This window comes from Aythya marila (genome assembly GCF_965140915.1).
Source record: "Aythya marila genome assembly, chromosome: 31".
In the NCBI taxonomy this organism is placed as follows: Eukaryota; Metazoa; Chordata; class Aves; order Anseriformes; family Anatidae; genus Aythya; species Aythya marila.
The window spans coordinates 1,142,217-1,160,297 of record NC_139072.1 but is presented as its reverse complement, the minus strand read 5'-3'; the positions used below and the strand labels follow the sequence as shown (position 1 = coordinate 1,160,297).

The window sequence follows — 18,081 nt, the reverse complement described above, 5'->3', positions numbered from 1 at the left end:
GATCTATGGGGCAGGATCTATGGGGCAGGGAAGGGAGATCTATGGGGCAGGGAAGGATCTATGGGGCCGGGAGGGATCTATGGGGCCGGATCTATGGGGCAGCGCCCGGCGTCGTCCTCCCCACACCCCCCCCGAGCTCCCCCCCTCCCCCGGGGGCTATTTTTGGGTGACTTTGGGCTATTTTTGGGGTCGCGCTCCCATTGGGCGGCCCCGGGCGGTGCCGTGGGGCAGGGGTGACCCCGGGGCCCAGACGGAGCCATGGGGGCTTGGGGGGCGCCCACTTGGGGGGCAGCCACTTATGGGGCAGCCACTTATGGGGCGCCCACTTATGGGGCAGCCACTTATGGGGCAGCCACTTATGGGGCGCCCACTTATGGGGCGCCCACTTATGGGGCGCCCACTTATGGGGCAGCCACTTATGGGGCAGCCACTTATGGGGCGGCCACTTATGGGGCAGCCACTTATGGGGCAGCCACTTGGGGGGCAGCCCCACGGCGCCTCCTGGCCTCGGCCGCCGGGCAGCACGCGGGGCCCGGGGGAGGTCAGCGAGGGGATTTTTTTGGGGGGAAACGGGGGGATTTTGGGGAAAATTGGGGGGTTTGGGGGATTTTGGGGGGTTTTGGGGGGAATTGGGGGGTTTTGGGGGGGATTTGGGGGATTTGGGGGGGTTTTGGGGGGTTTTGGGGAAATTGGGGGGTTTGGGGGAAAAAATGGGGATTTGGGGTTTTTTTTGGGGGAAATTGGTTTTTTTTGGGGCGATTTGGGGGAAATTGGGGGGGGTTGGGGGAAAAAATGGGGATTTGGGGGGGTTTGGGGGGATTTTGGGGGGGATCTGGGGGGTTTTGGGGAAATTGGGGGTTTGGGGGGTTTGGGGGGGAATTGGGGGGAAAAATGGGGATTTGGGGGATTTTGGGGAGTTTTGGGGGGTTTGGGGGAATTTTGAGGGGTTGGGGGGATTTGGGGGGATTTGGGGGATTTTGGGGGGATTTGGGGCATTTGGGGGGAAAATTGGGAATTTGGGGTTTTTTGGGGGGGATTTTGGGGGGGAATTGGGGGGATTATGGGGCCTTTGGGGGGATTTTGGGGGGTTTTGGGGGTTTTGGGGGGAGTTGGGGGGATTTGGGGGGATTTTAGGGGGAAAATTGGGGATTTGGGTGATTTGGGGGGGATTTGGGGGAAATTGGGGGGATTTGGGGGATTTTGGGGGGATTTGGAGGGTTTGGGGTCGTTTCAAGGGCGTTTGGGGTTTTGTGGGGCTGTCAATGATTTTGGGGTGTTTTTGGGGTGATTTGGGGTCTTTTGGGTTGTGTCGGGGGGTCTGGGGGGGTTCAGATATTTTGGGGTGTTTTGGGTTGATTTGGGGTCGTTTTGGGTCAAAAATGGTGGTTTTGGGGTGTTTTGGGGTGTAGCAGGTGTCACTGGGCCCATAGCTGTTCTTTTTGGGGTGATTTTGGGGGGATTTGGGGCTTTTCGGGGCCTCGGCAGCCATTTTGTGGTGGCCGGGAGCCATTTTGGGCATCGGGGGCCACGTTTTGGGGCAGAATCGGGGCTTTTTGGGGGCGCATTTTGGGGTGGAATTGGGACCACGTTTTGGGGTAGAATCAGGGCTTTTAGGGACCTTTTTTTGGGGGGTGAAATTGGGGTTTTGGGGGACCAAATTTTGGGGCAGAACTGGGGCTTTTAGGGACCATTTTTTTGGGGTGGAATTGGAGCTTTTGGGGACTGCGTTTTGGGGCAGAATCGGGACTGTTTTTTGGGGTGGAATCGGGGCTTTTAGGGACCATGTTTTGGGGCAGAATCGGGGCCATATTTTGGGGTGGAATCAGGGCTTTTGGGGACCGTGATTTGGGGTGGAATTGGGGCTTTTGGGGACTGCGTTTTGGGGCAGAATCAGGACCACTTTTTGGGTCAGAACCGGGTCTTTTGGGGATGATGTTTTGGGTAGGAATTGGGACCACATTTTGGGTCAGAACTGGGACTTTTGGGGATGGCATTTCGGGGCAGAATCAGGACCACATTTTGGGTCAGAACCGGGTCTTTCAGGAATGATATTTTGGGTCAGAACCGGGTCTTTCGGGCCCCATTTTGGGTCAGAACCGGGTCTTTTGGGGACAGTGTTTTGGGTCAGAACCAGGTCTTTTGGGTATAGTGTTTCGGGGCAGAACTGGGACCACATTTTGGGTCGGAACCGGGACTTTTGGGACTGATATTTCGGGTCGGAACCGGGTCTTCCAGGAACAGCGTTTTGGGTCAGAAACGGGTCTTTCGGGAATGATATTTTGGGTCAGAACCGGGTCTTTTGGGAATGATGTTTCGAGTCGGAACTGGGACCACATTTTGGGTCGGAATTGGGTCTTTCGGGAATGATGTTTTGGGGCGGAACCAGGCCTGCATTTTGGGTCAGAACCGGGTCTTTTGGGGATGATGTTTTGGGTCGGAACCGGGACCAGATTTTGGGTCAGAACCGGGTCTTTTGGGGATGGCATTTTGGGGCAGAATCAGGACCACATTTCGGGGCAGAACTGGGACCACATTTTGGGGCGGAACCGGGTCTTTCGGGACTGATGTTCCGGGTGGGATCCGGGCCTGCGTTTTGGGTGAAAACCCTCTGGTTTTGGGTGCCAGGGCGGACGTGGCGGGCGCTGTCGTTCGTGGTGGCGCTGCCGGCGGTGGGGGTGTGCGCCCTCAACGTGTGGCTGCAGCAGCGGCGCCAGCAGCACCCAAGGGTGCCCTTCGTGCCCTACCACCACCTGCGCATCCGCACCAAGGTGGGGGCTATGGGGGGGATATGGGGGGGATATGGGGGGGATATGGGGGGGATATGGGGTCGTATGGGGGGATATGGGGAGTTATGGGGGGATATGGGGGGGATATGGGGTCATATGGGGGGATATGGGGGGATATGGGGTCGTATGGGGGGATATGGGGGGATATGGGGGGATATGGGGGGATATGGGGGGTCTATGGGGGGCTATGGGGTCCCTATGGGGTCTTATGGGGTTGTATGGGGGGTCTATGGGGGGGTATGGGGGGTTATGGGGGGGATATGGGGGGATATGGGGGGGATATGGGGTCATATGGGGGGATATGGGGGGATATGGGGGGATATGGGGTCTCTATGGGGTCGTATGGGGGGATATGGGGTCATATGGGGTCATATGGGGGGATATGGGGGGCTATGGGGGGCTATGGGGGGATATGGGGGATATGGGGGGGTTATGGGGGGCTATGGGGTCGTATGGGGTCATATGGGGTCATATGGGGTCATATGGGGGGGATATGGGGTTGTATGGGGGGACTATGGGGGGCTATGGGGGGGATATGGGGGGTCTATGGGGTCATATGGGGTCCCTATGGGGTTGTATGGGTCTTATAGGGTCCTATGGGCCCCTATGGTTCCTATAGGGTCCTATAGGGTCCCATGGGGTCTTATGGGGCTCTATGGGGTCCTATGGGTCCTATAGGGTCCTCTGGGGTTCTGTGGGTTCTTATGGGGTCTTATAGGGTCCTATGGGTCCTATGGGACTCTATGGGGTCCTATGGGCCCTATAGGGTCCTATGGGGTCCTATGGGTCCTATGGGATCCTATAGGGTCCTATGGGGCCCTATGGGTCTTATAGGGTCCTATGGGGCCCTATGGGTCTTATAGGGTCCTATGGGATCCTATGGGATCCTATAGGGTCCTATGGGGTCCTATAGGGTCCTATGGGTCCCTATGGGTCCCTATGGGTCCTATGGGGCTCTATGGGATCCTATAGGGCCCTATGGGGTCCTGTAGGGTCCCATGGGCCCCTATGGGTCCTATAGGGCCCCTATGGGTCCGCCCCACTGACCCCGTCCCCGTCCCCGCAGCCGTTCCCGTGGGGCGACGGGCAGCACACGCTGTTCCACAACCCCCACGCCAACCCCCTGCCCCACGGCTACGAGCACTGAGCGACCCACGGCGGCCTGCCCCATAGCGGCCCGCCCCATAGCGGCCTGCCCCATAGCGGCCTGCCCTATAGGGGTCTGACCCCATAGGGTCTGACCCCATAGGGGTCTGACCCCATGGCAATAAATGGTCTGGCCTGACCCACGGCGTCCTCGTGTCCTGCCCCATAGCGGCCTCCTGCCCCATAGAATCCTGCCCCATAGCGGCCTGCCCCATAGCATCCTTGTGTCCTGCCCCAGAGCGGCCTGCCCCATAGAATCCTGCCCCATAGCGGCCTCTTGTCCTGCCCCATAGTGTCCACCTGCCCCATAGCATCCCCATGTCTGCCCCATAGCAGCCTGACCCATAGCGGCCTGACCCATAGCATCCTTGTGTCCTGCCCCATAGTGGTCTGCCCCATAGCAGTCTGTCCCATAGGGGTCTGCCCCATAGGGGTCTGCCCCATAGAGGTCTTCCCCATAGCAACCCGCCCCATAGCGGCCCGCCCCATAGCGGCCTGCCCCATAGCGGCCCGCCCTATAGCGGTCTGCCCCATAGGGGTCTGCCCTATAGGGGTCTGCCCCATAGAGGTCTGCCCCATAGTGACCTGCCCCATAGTGGCCTGCCCCATAGCAGCCTGCCCCATAGCAGCCTGCCCCATAGGGTCCCCACATCTGCCCCACGGCGCACGCGACCCCCAGCCCCACAGATTGCCAGCCCCATAGCGCTGTGGGGCGCAGACACTTTATTGGTGACAGCGTGAGATCAGTGGGGCAGCCCCACGGCGCCCCACAGCTGCCCCATAGCAGCCCCATAGCCCCCATAACCACCCCACACCCGCCCCAAAGCAGCCCCATAGCCCCCCATAACCCCCCATAACCACCCCACATCTGCCCCCCAGCCCCTTCATAGCCCCCCCAGCCCCACACCTGCCCCATAGCAGCCCCATAGTCCCCCCAAAGTGCCCCATAGCCCCCTATAACCACCCCATATCCGCCCCACACCTGCCCCATAGCCCCCCCATAGCCCCCCCAGCCCCATAGCTGCCCCACATCCGCCCCATAGCCACCCCATAGACGCCTCCCAGCCCCACAGCTGCCCCACATCCGCCCCATAGCCCCCCATAGCCCCCCATAGCCCCCCATAACCACCCCATAGACTCCCCCCAACCCCATAGCTGCCCCATAACTGCCCCATAGACCCCCAAATCTGCCCCATAGCCCCCCATAACCACCCCATATTCCCCCATAACTGCCCCATACACCCCCATACCCGCCCCATAACCACCCCATAGACCCCCTCCCCGCCCCACATCTGCCCCACATCTGCCCCATACCCGACCCATAACCACCCCATAGAGCCCCCCCCAGCCCCACAGCTGCCCCACATCCGCCCCATAGCAGCCCCATAGAACCCCCCCAGCCCCACATCTGCCCCACATCCGCCCCATAACTGCCCCATAGCCCCCCATAGCTGCCCCATAGACCCCTCCCAGCCCCATAGCTGCCCCATAGACCCCCTCCCCGCCCCACATCTGCCCCACATCCGCCCCATAACTGCCCCATAGTTGCCCCATAGCTGCCCCATAGCCCCCCCATAGACCCCTCCCAGCCCCATAGCTGCCCCATAACCACCCCACAGACCCCTCCCCGCCCCACATCTGCCCCACATCCGCCCCATAGCTGCCCCATAACCACCCCATAGCCCCCTCCCAGCCCCATAACTGCCCCACAGACCCCTCCCAGCCCCACAGCTGCCCCACATCCGCCCCATAGCCCCCCATAGCAGCCCCATAGACCCCCTCCCAGACCCATAGCTGCCCCATAGCCGCCCCATAGCAGCCCCATAGAACCCCCCCAGCCCCCTCCCAGCCCCACATCCGCCCCATAGCCGCCCCCCCCCGGTCATCCGTGGGTCTCTTGGGGGGGTCCCTGTGGGGGGGGTCCCTGTGGGGGGGGTCCCTGGGGGTCGCCCCCCTGCAGCATCTCCTTGTAGCGGCGGCGGAAGAAGCCGAGCTAGAAGGGAGGGGGCGGGGCCAGAGAGGGAGGGGCGTGGTCAGGCGGGAGGGGGCGGGGCCTCCCGCTGGGCGTGTCCCCCCCGGGCCCCGCCCCTCACCTTCTGCAGCCCCAGCGCCAGCAGCGCCAGCAGCAGCAGCCCCCCCGCGCTGCCCCCCAGCACCAGGGGCAGGGGCCGGGGGGGGGCCAGGACCTCCAGCTCCGTCTGCACCTGCCCCACGGAGACCCACACTTATGGGGCGGACCCACAGCGACCCACACTTGTGGGGCTGCCCCATAGATTGACAGTTATGGGGCGGACCCATAGGGATCCATAGATCCGCACTTATGGGGCTGCCCCATAGAGAGACACAGGTGTGGGGCTGCCCCATAGATTGACACTTGTGGGGGAGACCCATAGAGACCCACACTTGGGGGGCTGCCCCATAGATTGACAATTATTGGGTGGATCCATAGGGATCCATAGATCCGCACTTATGGGGCTGCCCCATAGAGAGACACAGGTGTGGGGCTGCCCCATAGAGACCCACACTTGGGGGGTGGACCCATAGATGGACACTTGTGGGGCAGACCCATAGAGACACACATATATGGGGCGGACCTATAGATTGACACTTGTGGGGTGGTCCCATTGAGATCCATAGATCCGCACTTATGGGGCTGCCCCATAGAGACCCACACTTGGGGGGCTGCCCCATAGATCCGCACTTGTGGGGCGCACCCATAGAGAGCCACACTTGTGGGGCGGACCCATAGATGGACACACATATATGGGGCGGACCCATAGGGATCCATAGATCCTCACTTATAGGGCTGCCCCATAGAGAGACACAGGTGTGGGGCTGCCCCATAGATGGACACTTGTGGGGGAGACCCATAGAGACCCACACTTGGGGGGCTGCCCCATAGCGACACACATATATGGGGCGGACCCATAGATCAACACTTGTGGGGTGGCCCCATAGGGACACAGGGGCCGGGGGGGGGCCAGGACCTCCAGCTCCGTCTGCACCTGCCCCATAGATGGGCACTTGTGGGGCTGCCCCATAGATCCGGACTTATGGGGCTGCCCCATAGATTGACGCTTGTGGGGTGGTCCCATTGGGATCCATAGATCCGCACTTATGGGGCGGACCCTTAGAGAGACACAGGTGTGGGGTTGCCCCATAGATGGACACTTGTGGGGCGGACCCACAGCGACCCACACTTGTGGGGCTGCCCCATAGATGGACACTTGTGGGGTGGTCCCATTGAGATCCATAGATCCGCACTTATGGGGCTGCCCCATAGGGACACGAAGGTGTGGGGCGGCCCCATAGAGACCCACACTTGGGGGGCTGCCCCATAGATTCAAACTTGGGGGGCAGACCCATAGAGACACACACTTGGGGGGCTGCCCCATAGATGGACACTTGTGGGGTGGACCCATAGAGACACACACTTCGGGGCTGCCCCATAGGGACACAAAGGTGTGGGGCTGCCCCATAAAGACCCACACTTGGGGGGCTGCCCCATAGATTCAAACTTGTGGGGTGGACCCATAGATGGACACACATATATGGGGCGGACCCATAGATCAACACTTGTGGGGTGGCCCCATAGGGACACGAAGGTGTGGGGCTGCCCCATAGATCTATACTTATGGGGCAGCCCCATAGCGACCCACACATTTGGGGTCCCCATCCCCTGCCCCACACATTTGGGGTCCCCCCCCTGCCCCACACATTTGGGCCCCCCACCCCCTGCCCCACACATTTGGGGTCCCCCCCCTGCCCCACACATTTGCGGTCCCCACCCCCTGCCCCACACATTTGGGGTCCCCCCCTGCCCCACACATTTGGGGTCCCCATCCCCTGCCCCACACATTTGGGGTCCCCATCCCCTGCCCCACACATTTGGGCCCCCCATATCCTGCCCCACACATTTGGGGTCCCCCCCCTACCCCACACATTTGGGCCCCCCACCCCCTGCCCCACACATTTCGGGTCCCCCCCCTGCCCCACACATTTGGGGTCCCCCTCCCCTGCCCCACACATTTGGGGTCCCACCCCTGCCCCACACATTTGGGGTCCCCACCCCCTGCCCCACACATTTGGGCCCCCCCTCCCCTGCCCCACACATTTAGGGCCCCCCCTCCCCTGCCCCACACATTTGGGGTCCCCACCCCCTGCCCCACACATTTGGGGTCCCCATCCCCTGCCCCACACATTTGGGGTCCCCACCCCCTGCCCCACACATTTGGGCCCCCCCTCCCCTGCCCCATACATTTAGGGCCCCCCCTCCCCTGCCCCACACATTTGGGGTCCCCCCCCCCTGCCCCACACATTTGGGGTCCCCCCGTGTCTGCCCCACACATTTGGGCCCCCCATCCCCTGCCCCACACATTTGGGGTCCCATCCCCTGCCCCACACATTTGGGGTCCCCATCCCCTGCCCCACACATTTGGGGTCCCCCCCCTGCCCCACACATTTGGGCCCCCCATCCCCTGCCCCACACATTTGGGGTCCCCCTTTCTGCCCCACACATTTGGGCTCCCCCTCCCCTGCCCCACACATTTGGTGTCCCCCCCCCCTGCCCCACACATTTGCGGTCCCCACCCCCTGCCCCACACATTTGGGGTCCCCATCCCCAGCCCCACACATTTGGGGTCCCCCCCCTGCCCCACACATTTGGGGTCCCCACCCCCTGCCCCACACATTTGGGCCCCCCATCCCCTGCCCCACACATTTGGGGTCCCCCCCCTGCCCCACACATTTGGGGTCCCCCCCCTGCCCCACACATTTGGGATCCCCATCCCCTGCCCCACACATTTGGGGTCCCCCCCCTGCCCCACACCCCCACCTGCAGCCGGCCGGGCCCCCCGGCGTTGCGGTAGCGCCGCTCCTCGAAGTGCAGCCGGGCCGAGCTCTGCAGGGACACCCTGGGCAGCCCCAGCTGGGGGGGGGACACGGCAGCGACCCCATAAATGACCCCAAAGGGACCCCAAAGGGACCCCGAAGGGACCCCAAAGAGACCCCAAAGAGACCCCAAAGAGACCCCAAAGAGACCCCAAAAATGACCCTGTAACTGACCCCATAACCAACCCCAAAACCGACCCCAGAACGGACCCTATAACTGACCTCGTAACTGACCCCAAAACTGACCCCGTAACCGACCCCATAACTGACCCCAAAGTGACCCCAAAGTGACCCCAAAGTGACCCCAAAAATGACCCCAGAACGGATCCTATAACCGACCCCATAACTGACCCTATAACTGACCCCAAAATTGACCCCAAAGCGACCCCAAAGTGACCCCGAAAATGACCCTGTAACTGACCCTATAACTGACCCCAAAACTGACCCCAAAGGGACCCCAAAGGGACCCCTGAACCGACCCCGAAAATGACCCCAAAAATGACCCCAAAACAGATCCTATAACTGACCCCATAACTGACCCCATAACTGACCCCATAAATGACCCTATAACTGACCCCAAAGCGACCCCAAAGCAACCCCAAAGTGACCCCAAAGCGACCCCAAAGTGACCCCAAAGGGACCCCAAAGCGACCCCGAAAATGACCCCGAAAACTGACCCCAAAACGGATCCTATAACTGACCCCAGAACCGACCCCATAACTGACCCCAAAATTGACCCCATAACTGACCCTATAACTGACCCCATAACTGACCCCAAAAATGACCCCAAACCGACCCCATAACTGACCCCAAAGCGACCCCAAAGCGACCCCAAAGGGACCCCAAAGCGACCCCAAAGAGACCCCAAAGCGACCCCAAAGTGACCCCAAAGAGACCCCAAAGCGACCCCAAAAATGACCCCATAACTGACCCTATAACTGACCCCAAAACTGACCCCAGAACCGACCCCAGAACCGACCCCATAAATGACCCCAAAGCCACCCCAAAGGGACCCCAAAAATGACCCTGTAACTGACCCTATAACTGACCCCAAAACTGACCCCATAACCGACCCCATATCCGACCCTATGACTGACCCCATAATCGACCCCATAACTGACCCCAGAACTGACCCCAAAGTGACCCCAAAGCCACCCCAAAGCGACCCCAAAACTGACCCCAAAGTGACCCCAAAAATGACCCCGAAAATGACCCCATAACTGACCCTATAACTGACTCTATAACTGACCCCAAACCGACCCCAAAACTGACCCCGTAACCGACCCCATGAACCGACCCCATAACTGACCCCAAAACTGATCCTATAACTGACCCCAAAAATGACCCCAAACCGACCCCAAAACTGACCCCGTAACTGACCCCAAAAATGACCCCAAAACTGACCCTGTAACCGATCCCATAACTGACCCCAAAACTGACCCCGTAACCGACCCCATGAACCGACCCCATAACTGACCTCGTAACTGACCCCATAACTGACCCCAAAGCGACCCCAAAAATGACCCCAAAACTGACCCCATAACAGACCCCGTCACTGACCCCAAACCAACCCTGTAACTGACCCCATAACTGACCCTAAAACTGACCCCAAAACCGACCCCAAAAATGACCCCAAAATGGACCCCATAACTGACCCCAGAACCAACCCCATAACCGACCCCATAACCCCCCATGACCCCATAACCCCCCAATGACCCCACCCCATGACTCCATGACCCTATAACTGACCCCATAACCCCCATGACCTCCCCATAACCCCCATGACCCCATAACCCCTCCATAACCCCCCATAACCCCCCATGACCCCATAACGCCCCCAATGACCCCTCCATGACCCCCCATGACCCCATAACCCCCCCATGACCCCATGACCCCATAACTGACCCCATAACTGACCCCATGACCCCCCATGACCCCATGACCCCCCCATGACCCCATGACCCCATAACTGACCCCATGACCCCATGACCCCATAACCCCCCCATAACCCCCCCATATCCCCCCCTAACCCCCCGTAACCCCCTCGAGGCCCCTCCCCCCCGGAGGCCCCGCCCCCCCTTGGCCCCGCCCCCTGACCTGCAGCAGCCAATCGGTGCGCAGGGCCCCCCCCATGCTGAAGGCCACGCCCCGGGGGGGCTCCAGCGCCCCCACCCCGCAGCGCAGCTCCCGGCACGCGGCCACCGAGCAGTCCTGGGGGCGGGGCCAAAAGGGGGCGGGGATTAGAGGGGGCGGGGCTTAGAGGGGAGGGGCTTAGGGGGGAGGGGCCTCAGGGGGTGGAGTCTCAGGGGGCGGGGTCTGAGGGGGCGGGGTCTAAAGGGGTGGGTTCTATGGGGGCAGGGTCTGGGGGGTGGGGTCAAAAGGGGGCGGGGCTTAGAGGGGGAGGGGCTTAGGGGGAGGGGCCTCAGGGGTCGGGGTCTCAGGGGGCGGGGTCTAAAGGGGTTGAGTATAAAGGGGTGGGGTCTAAAGGGAGGAAAGAGGGGGCGTGGCCTAAAGGGGTGGGGTCAAAAGGGGAGGGGTCAAAAGGGGAGGGGTCTGAGGGGGCGGGGCCTCAGGGGGTGGGGGCTCAGGGGGCGGAGTCTAAAGGGGCGGGGTCTAAAGGGGAGGGGCTTAAAGGGAGGGGTCTAAAGGGGTGGGAGGGAGGGGGTGTGGCTTAAAGGGATGGGGGCCAAAGGGGGTGGGGCTTAAGGGGGGCGGGGATTAGGGGGGAGGGGCCTCAGGGGGTGGGGTCTCAGGGGGTGGAGTCTCGGGGGGAGGGGTCTAAAGGGGAGGGGCTTAAAGGGGAGGGGTCTAAAGGGAGGGGTCTAAAGGGCTGAGTATAAAGGGGTGGGGTTTAAGGGGGCGGGGCTTAAGGGGGCGGGGTTTGAAGGGGGCGGGGTCTAAGGGGGCGGGGTCTAAGGGGGGCGGGGCTTAAGGGGGGCGTGTCCCGAGGGGGCGGGGCTCACCACCACCGGGCGCTGGCGCAGGCGGGCGGCGAAGTCGGGGACCCCCGGGTGGTCGGCGACCGGGTGGCACTGGGGGGGGAGGGGGGGGATTTGGGGGCGAAAATTGGGGATTTGGGGACTTTGGGGGATCTGGGGGGGATTTGGGGGTCAACGGGGGGATTTGGGGCAGTTTTGGGGCCGTTTGGGGGAAAAATTGGGGATTTGGGGACTTTGGGGGATCTGGGGGGGATTTGGGGGTCAACGGGGGGATTTGGGGCAGTTTTGGGGCCGTTTGGGAGAAAAATTGGGGATTTGGGGACATTTGGGGGCATTTTGGGGCCATTTTGGGACCATTTGGGGCCATTTGGGGCCATTTGGGGCCATTTGGGGCCATTTGGGTATTATTGGGATCAATGGGGACATTTTGGGGCCATTTGGGGCCATTTGGGGTCAATGAGGCAATTTCGGGCCATTTTGGGGCCATTTGGAGACATTTGAGGCCATTTTAAGGCCATTTTGAGGCCATTTAGGGCCATTTGGGGCCATTTTGGGGCCATTTTGGGGCCATTTTGAGGCCATTTTGAGGCCATTTGGGGTCATTGGGGGACATTTGGGGCCATTTTGGGGCCATTTGGGGCCATTTTGGGACCATTTTGGGCCATTTCAGGCCATTTCGGGACATGTGGGGTCAATGGGGTCAATGAGGCCATTTGGGGCCATTTAGGGCCATTTTGGGACATTTCGGGTCAATGAGGCCATTTAGGGCCATTTGGGGCCATTTTGAGGCCATTTTGAGGCCATTTTGAGGCCATTTGGGGCCATTGGGGGACATTTGGGGTCAATGGGGACATTGGGGCCATTTTGAGGCCATTTTGGGGCCATTTGGGGCCATTTGGGGCCATTTGGGGCCATTTGAGTCCATTTTGGGGCCATTTCAGGCCATTTTGGGGCCATTTCAGGCCATTTCGGGCCATTTGGGGATTCTCGGGGTCAATGGGGCCATTTTGGGGCCATTTGGGGACATTTGGGGTCAATGGGGTCAATGGGGTCAATGGGGCCATTTTGGGACCATTTCGGGCCATTTTGAGGCCATTTTGGGGCCATTTTGAGGCCATTTTGGGGCCATTTGGGGCCATTTCGGGCCATTTTGGGGCCATTTGGGGCCATTTTGGGGCCATTTGGGTCCATTTGGGGCCATTTTGGGGCCATTTTGGGGCCATTTTGGGGCCATTTGGGGCCGTTTGGGGCCATTTGGGGTCAACGGGTCCACGGGGTCCGTGGGGATTGGTGGGCGCGTCCCGGGAGGGGGCGTTACCTGCGGGGGCTCCGCCTCCAGCCCCGCCCACAGCTGGGCCCCGCCCAGCGCCACGGGCACCAGGAAGGAGACGGCGAGGGGGGGGCGGCGCTGGCCCAGCACCTGCACCTGGGGGGGGGGGAAGGGGGCGTGGTCAAGGTGGGCGTGGCCCCAGGAGGGCGTGGCCTCGAGGTGGGCGTGTCCTCCCGAGGGGGCGTGGCCTCACCTGGTAGTGGTGGCGCACGGGGACGCTGCGGGGGGGCCCCGACCCCGCGGAGACGTTGGCGTAGGGGGTGGAGTCCGGGAGGCTGCGGGGGGGGGGAGGGGAGGGGAGGGGTCGGGGGGGGTGAGGGGGGGGTGAGGGGGGTCATGGCGGGGGGGGTGGGGGGCGGGGGGGGGTCGTGGAGGGGCGTTGGGGGGGGTTTGGGGTCAAGGGGGGGGGTTGGGGGTCAATGGGACGGGGGGGAGTTGGGCGGGGTCTGGGGGTCAAGGGGGGGGTGGGGGGGGGCTTTGGGGTCAAGGGGGGGCTTGGGGGGGCTTTGGGGTCATGGGATGTGTTGGGGGGTTCAATGGGACATGGGACACGTTGGGTGGGGTCTTGGGGTCAAGGGGGGCTTTGGGGGGGACTTTGGGGTCAACAAACGCGTTGGGTGGGTCAATGGGACAAGGGACATTTTGGGCGGGGTCTTGGGGACATGGGACACGTTGGGCGGGGTCTTGGGGTCTTGGACAACGTTTGGGTTGGTCAATGGGACATGGGACAAGTTGGGCGGGGTCTTGAGGACCAAGGACATTTTGGGCGGGGTCTTGGGGTCAAGGGACGCATTGGGCGGGGTCTTGGGGTCATGAACTGCGTTGGGTTGGTCAATGGGACAAGGGACAAGTTGGGCGGGGTCTTTGTGTCATGGGACAAGTTGGGCGGGGTCAATGGGACAATGGACACGTTGGGCGGGGTCTTGGGGGCCAAGGGATGAGTTGGGGGGGTCAATGGGACATGGGACAAGTTGGGCGGGGTCTTGGGGTCAAGGGACAAGTTGGGCGGGGTCAATGGGACATGGGGAAGTTGGGCGGGGTCTTGGGGTCAAGGGACGCATTGGGCGGGGTCTTGGGGTCAAGGGACAAGTTGGGCGGGGTCTTGGGGTCAAGGGGGGCTTTGGGCGGGGTCTTGGGGTCAAATGACGGGTTGAGGGGGTCAATGGGACATGGGACAAGTTGGGCGGGGTCTTGGGGTCAAGGGACATTTTGGGCGGGGTCTTGGGGACCAAAGACATATTGGGCGGGGTCTTGGGGTCAAGGGACGCGTTGGGTTGGTCAACGGGACATGGGACAAGTTGGGCGGGGTCAATGGGACAATGGACACGTTGGGCGGGGTCTTGGGGACATGGGACGTGTTGGGTTGGTCAATGGGACATGGGACAAGTTGGGCGGGGTCTTGGGGACCAAGGACATGTTGGGCGGGGTCTTGGGGTCAAGGGACACATTGGGGGGGTCAATGGGACATGGGACAAGTTGGGCGGGGTCTTGGGGTCAAGGGACATTTTGGGCGGGGTCTTGGGGACATGGGATGAGTTGGGTTGGTCAATGGGACAAGGGACAAGTTGGGCGGGGTCTTTGTGTCATGGGACAAGTTGGGCGGGGTCAATGGGACAATGGACACGTTGGGCAGGGTCTTGGGGGCCAAGGACATGTTGGGCGGGGTCTTGAGGGCATGGGACACGTTGGGCGGGGTCTTGGGGTCAAAGGACATTTTGGGCGGGGTCTTGGGGTCAAGGGACAAGTTGGGCGGGGTCTTGGGGTCACGGGGTCGCTACCTGGCGAGCACCAGCAGGACGCTGTAGGCCACCGGCAGGCGGGCGCGCTCCTCGGGGCCGGCGCGCCCCCCGTTGTCGCTGCGTGACGTCATCGCCCATCAGGCATCGCGTGACGTGACGTCATCGCGTGACGTCATCGCGTGACGTCATGACCCCGCCCCCCCCCCCCCCCTCACCTGCTGGCGTTGGCCACCACCTCCAACTCGTCCCCCAGCTCGGCGCCGTGGGGCACGTCCAGGGTGACGGCGAAGGTCACCTTGGGGGGGGGGGGGAGGGGACATCGGGGGGGGGGGGGGGTGAGGGTCACGTGGGGGGGGTGGGGGGACGCTGGGGGGGGTCGGGGGGGGGAGGGGACACCCCACCTCGTCGTCGGGGCGCAGCACGGGGGGGTTGACCAGGCAGACGGTGCTGCGGCGCCCGCCCCCCGCCGGCTCCGAGCTGCAGTGCAGGGACGGCGACCGCCTGCGGGACTGGGATGGGGGGGGGGGGTTGGGGGGGGTGACGGGGGGGGTGGGGGGGGGGTGGGGGAGGGTTTGGGGGGGGTAGGGGAGGGGGTTGGGGTGGGTTTGGGGGGCGTCTGGAGGGGGTTTGGGGGGGGTCTTGGGGTATCTGGGGGGGGTCCAGTTGGGTTTTGGGGTCATTTGGAGGGGATTTGGGCATCTCCAGGGTGTTCAGTTGTGTTTTGGGGTCACTTGTAGGGGATTTGAGGGGTCATGAGGGGATGTGGGGGGTCTTGAGGTCATCTGGAGGGGGTCCAGTTGGGTTTTGGGGTCATTTCGAGGGGATTTGGGCATCTCCAGGGTGTCCAGTTGTTTTTTGGGGTCACTTGTAGGGGATTTGGGGGTCTCCAGTGGCTCCAGTTGTGTTTTGGGGTCACTTGTAGGGATTTTGGGGCCCTCGAGTCCACTCCAGGGGGTGTCCGGAGGGGTCCCGCTGCCCCCGCTCCCCCCCGGGAGGGGTCTTGGGGATCCCCCCTCTCCCTTTCTTTTTTGGGGGGGGGTCCCTGGGGGGGGGGGAGCCCCCCGGGGGTACCTGGAGGACCCGGGCCCTGCGGTAGGAGAGGGCCTCGGGGTGCAGCAGGCGGACGCGGGCCCCGTACGAGTCCTCCCCGCGGTTCCCCAGGGTGACCTGGACGGCCACGGCCTCGCTCTGCCCCACCACCAGCTCCTCGGGCCTGGGGGGGACATTTGGGGGCATTTAGGACCATTTGGGGTCATTTGGGGGCATTTGGGGACGTTTGGGATCAGTGGGGACATTTGGGGTCAATGGGGGATATTAGGAGTCAATGGGGAGCATTTGGGGTCAATGGGGTCATTTGGGGTCAATGGGGGGCGTTTGGGGTCAATGGGGAACATTTGGGGTTCATAGGGGGTGTTCGGGGTCAATGGGGTCAATGGGGGGCATTTGGGGTCAATGGGGGACATTGGGGTCAATGGGGGCGTTTCGGGTCAGTGGGAATATTTGGGGTGACCTGGACAGCCACGGCCTCGCTCTGCCCCACCACCAGCTCCTCGGGCCTGGGGGGGACATTTGGGGGCGTTTGGGGTCATTTAGGACCATTTGGGGACGTTTGGGACCATTTGGGGGCATTTGGGATCAGTGGGAATATTTGGGGTCAATGGGGAGCATTTGGGGTCAATGGGGAACATTGGGGGCATTTGGGGTCAATGGGGGTGTTTGGGGTCAGTGGGGGGCGTTTGGGGTCAGTGGGGGCATTTGGGGTCATTTAGGACCATTTGGGGACATTTGGGATCCGTGGGAATATTTGGGGTCAATGGAGAACATTAGGAGTCAATGGGGGGCATTTGGGGTCATTGGGGGTTGTTTAGGGTCAATGGGGGACATTGGGGTCAATGGGGAGCATTTGGGGTCAGTGGGGGGCGTTTGGGGTCAATGGGGTCAATTGGGGTCATTTAGGACCATTTGGGGACATTTGGGATCAGTGGGAACATTTGGGGTCAATGGGGGATATTAGGAGTCATTGGGGAGCATTGGGTTCAATGGGGGACATTACGGTCAATGGGGGGCATTTGGGGTCAGTGGGGGGCATTTGGAGTCAATAGGGGGCATTTGGGGTCATTTGGGGTCATTTAGGACCATTTGGGGACATTTGGGATCAGTGGGGACATTTGGGGACATTGGGGTCAATGGGGGCGTTTGGGGTCAGTGGGAATATTTGGGGTGACCTGGACGGCCACGGCCTCGCTCTGCCCCACCACCAGCTCCTCGGGCCTGGGGGGGACATTTGGGGTCAATGGGGGGACGTTTGGGGGCATTTAGGACCATTTGGGGTCATTTAGGACCATTTGGGGACATTTGGGATCAGTGGGAATATTTGGGGTCAATGGGGGATATTAGGAGTCAATGGGGGTCATTTGGGGTCAATGGGGTCCATTTGGGGCCATTGGGGCCATTTGGGGCTATTTGGGGCCATTTGGGGCTATTTGGGGTCAATGGGGCCATTTGGGGCCATTTGGGGCCATCTGGGGATATTTGGGGTCAATGGGGCCATTTGGGGCCATTTGGGGATATTTGGGGTCAATGGGGTCCATTTGGGGACTTTTGGGGCCATTTGGGGCCATTTGGGGCCATTGGGGTCAATGGGACCATTTGGGGCCATTGGGGCCATTTGGGGCCATCTGTGGCCATTTGGGGCCATTGGGGTCAATGGGGCCACTTGGGGACATTTGGGGATATTTGGGGCCATTGGGGCCATTTGGGGCCATTTGGGGATATTTGGGGTCAATGGGGCCATTTGGGGCCATTTGTGGCCATTTGGGGCCATTTGGGGCCATTTGGGGCCATCTGTGGCCATTTGGGGCCATTGGGGTCAATGGGGCCATTTGGGGCCATTTAGGGCCATTTGGGGCCATCTTTGGGGTCCGGGGGGGTCTTGTTTTTTTGGGGTCCCCTCGGGGTCCCGGGGGTCCCGTACCCCCCAAAGCGGCAGGAGAGCCGCAGGTCGTCCTGGCAGACGGCGTCGGCCCCGCAGTTCTTCTCGAAGGGCAGCTGGGGGGGCGGCCCCGGGCTGTCAGCCCACCCCAAAGCCCCCCTAATCCCACCCCAAATCCCCACCCCAAATCCCCGACCCTAAAATCCCCACCCCAAAACCCCCACCCCAATATCTGGACCCCAAATCCCCACCCCAATAACCCGACCCCAAATCCCAACCCCAAATCCACACCCAAAAACCCCCACCCCAAATCCCCACC

At 61.9% G+C, this 18,081-nt stretch overlaps 2 protein-coding genes across 2 annotated transcripts in view; one reads left to right on the top strand and one right to left on the bottom strand.

The window, feature by feature from the left end:
* Positions 1-226: 226 nt before the first annotated feature.
* On the top strand, positions 227-4,073 carry LOC309888891 (cytochrome c oxidase subunit 6A2, mitochondrial-like). Its single transcript, XM_082781522.1, has 3 exons — positions 227-541; positions 2,626-2,768; positions 3,853-4,073. The coding sequence occupies exons 1-3, from the start codon at positions 259-261 to the stop codon at positions 3,931-3,933; spliced, it is 507 nt and encodes a 168-aa protein (XP_082637648.1). The 5' UTR covers positions 227-258; the 3' UTR covers positions 3,934-4,073.
* A 1,741-nt stretch (positions 4,074-5,814) lies between these two features.
* Positions 5,815-18,081, bottom strand: part of LOC309888972 (integrin alpha-M-like) — a gene marked incomplete at both ends in the record, with an annotated part of 12,643 nt that continues 376 nt past the window's right edge. Inside the window, 12 exons of the mRNA XM_082781631.1 lie at positions 5,815-5,925; positions 6,026-6,136; positions 8,767-8,859; positions 10,920-11,033; positions 11,786-11,854; positions 13,080-13,187; positions 13,285-13,366; positions 14,870-14,947; positions 15,046-15,125; positions 15,232-15,339; positions 15,902-16,043; positions 17,805-17,878. Coding sequence (XP_082637757.1) covers positions 5,815-5,925; positions 6,026-6,136; positions 8,767-8,859; positions 10,920-11,033; positions 11,786-11,854; positions 13,080-13,187; positions 13,285-13,366; positions 14,870-14,947; positions 15,046-15,125; positions 15,232-15,339; positions 15,902-16,043; positions 17,805-17,878 — 1,170 coding nt within the window. The remainder of the gene's footprint in view (positions 5,926-6,025; positions 6,137-8,766; positions 8,860-10,919; positions 11,034-11,785; positions 11,855-13,079; positions 13,188-13,284; positions 13,367-14,869; positions 14,948-15,045; positions 15,126-15,231; positions 15,340-15,901; positions 16,044-17,804; positions 17,879-18,081) is intronic.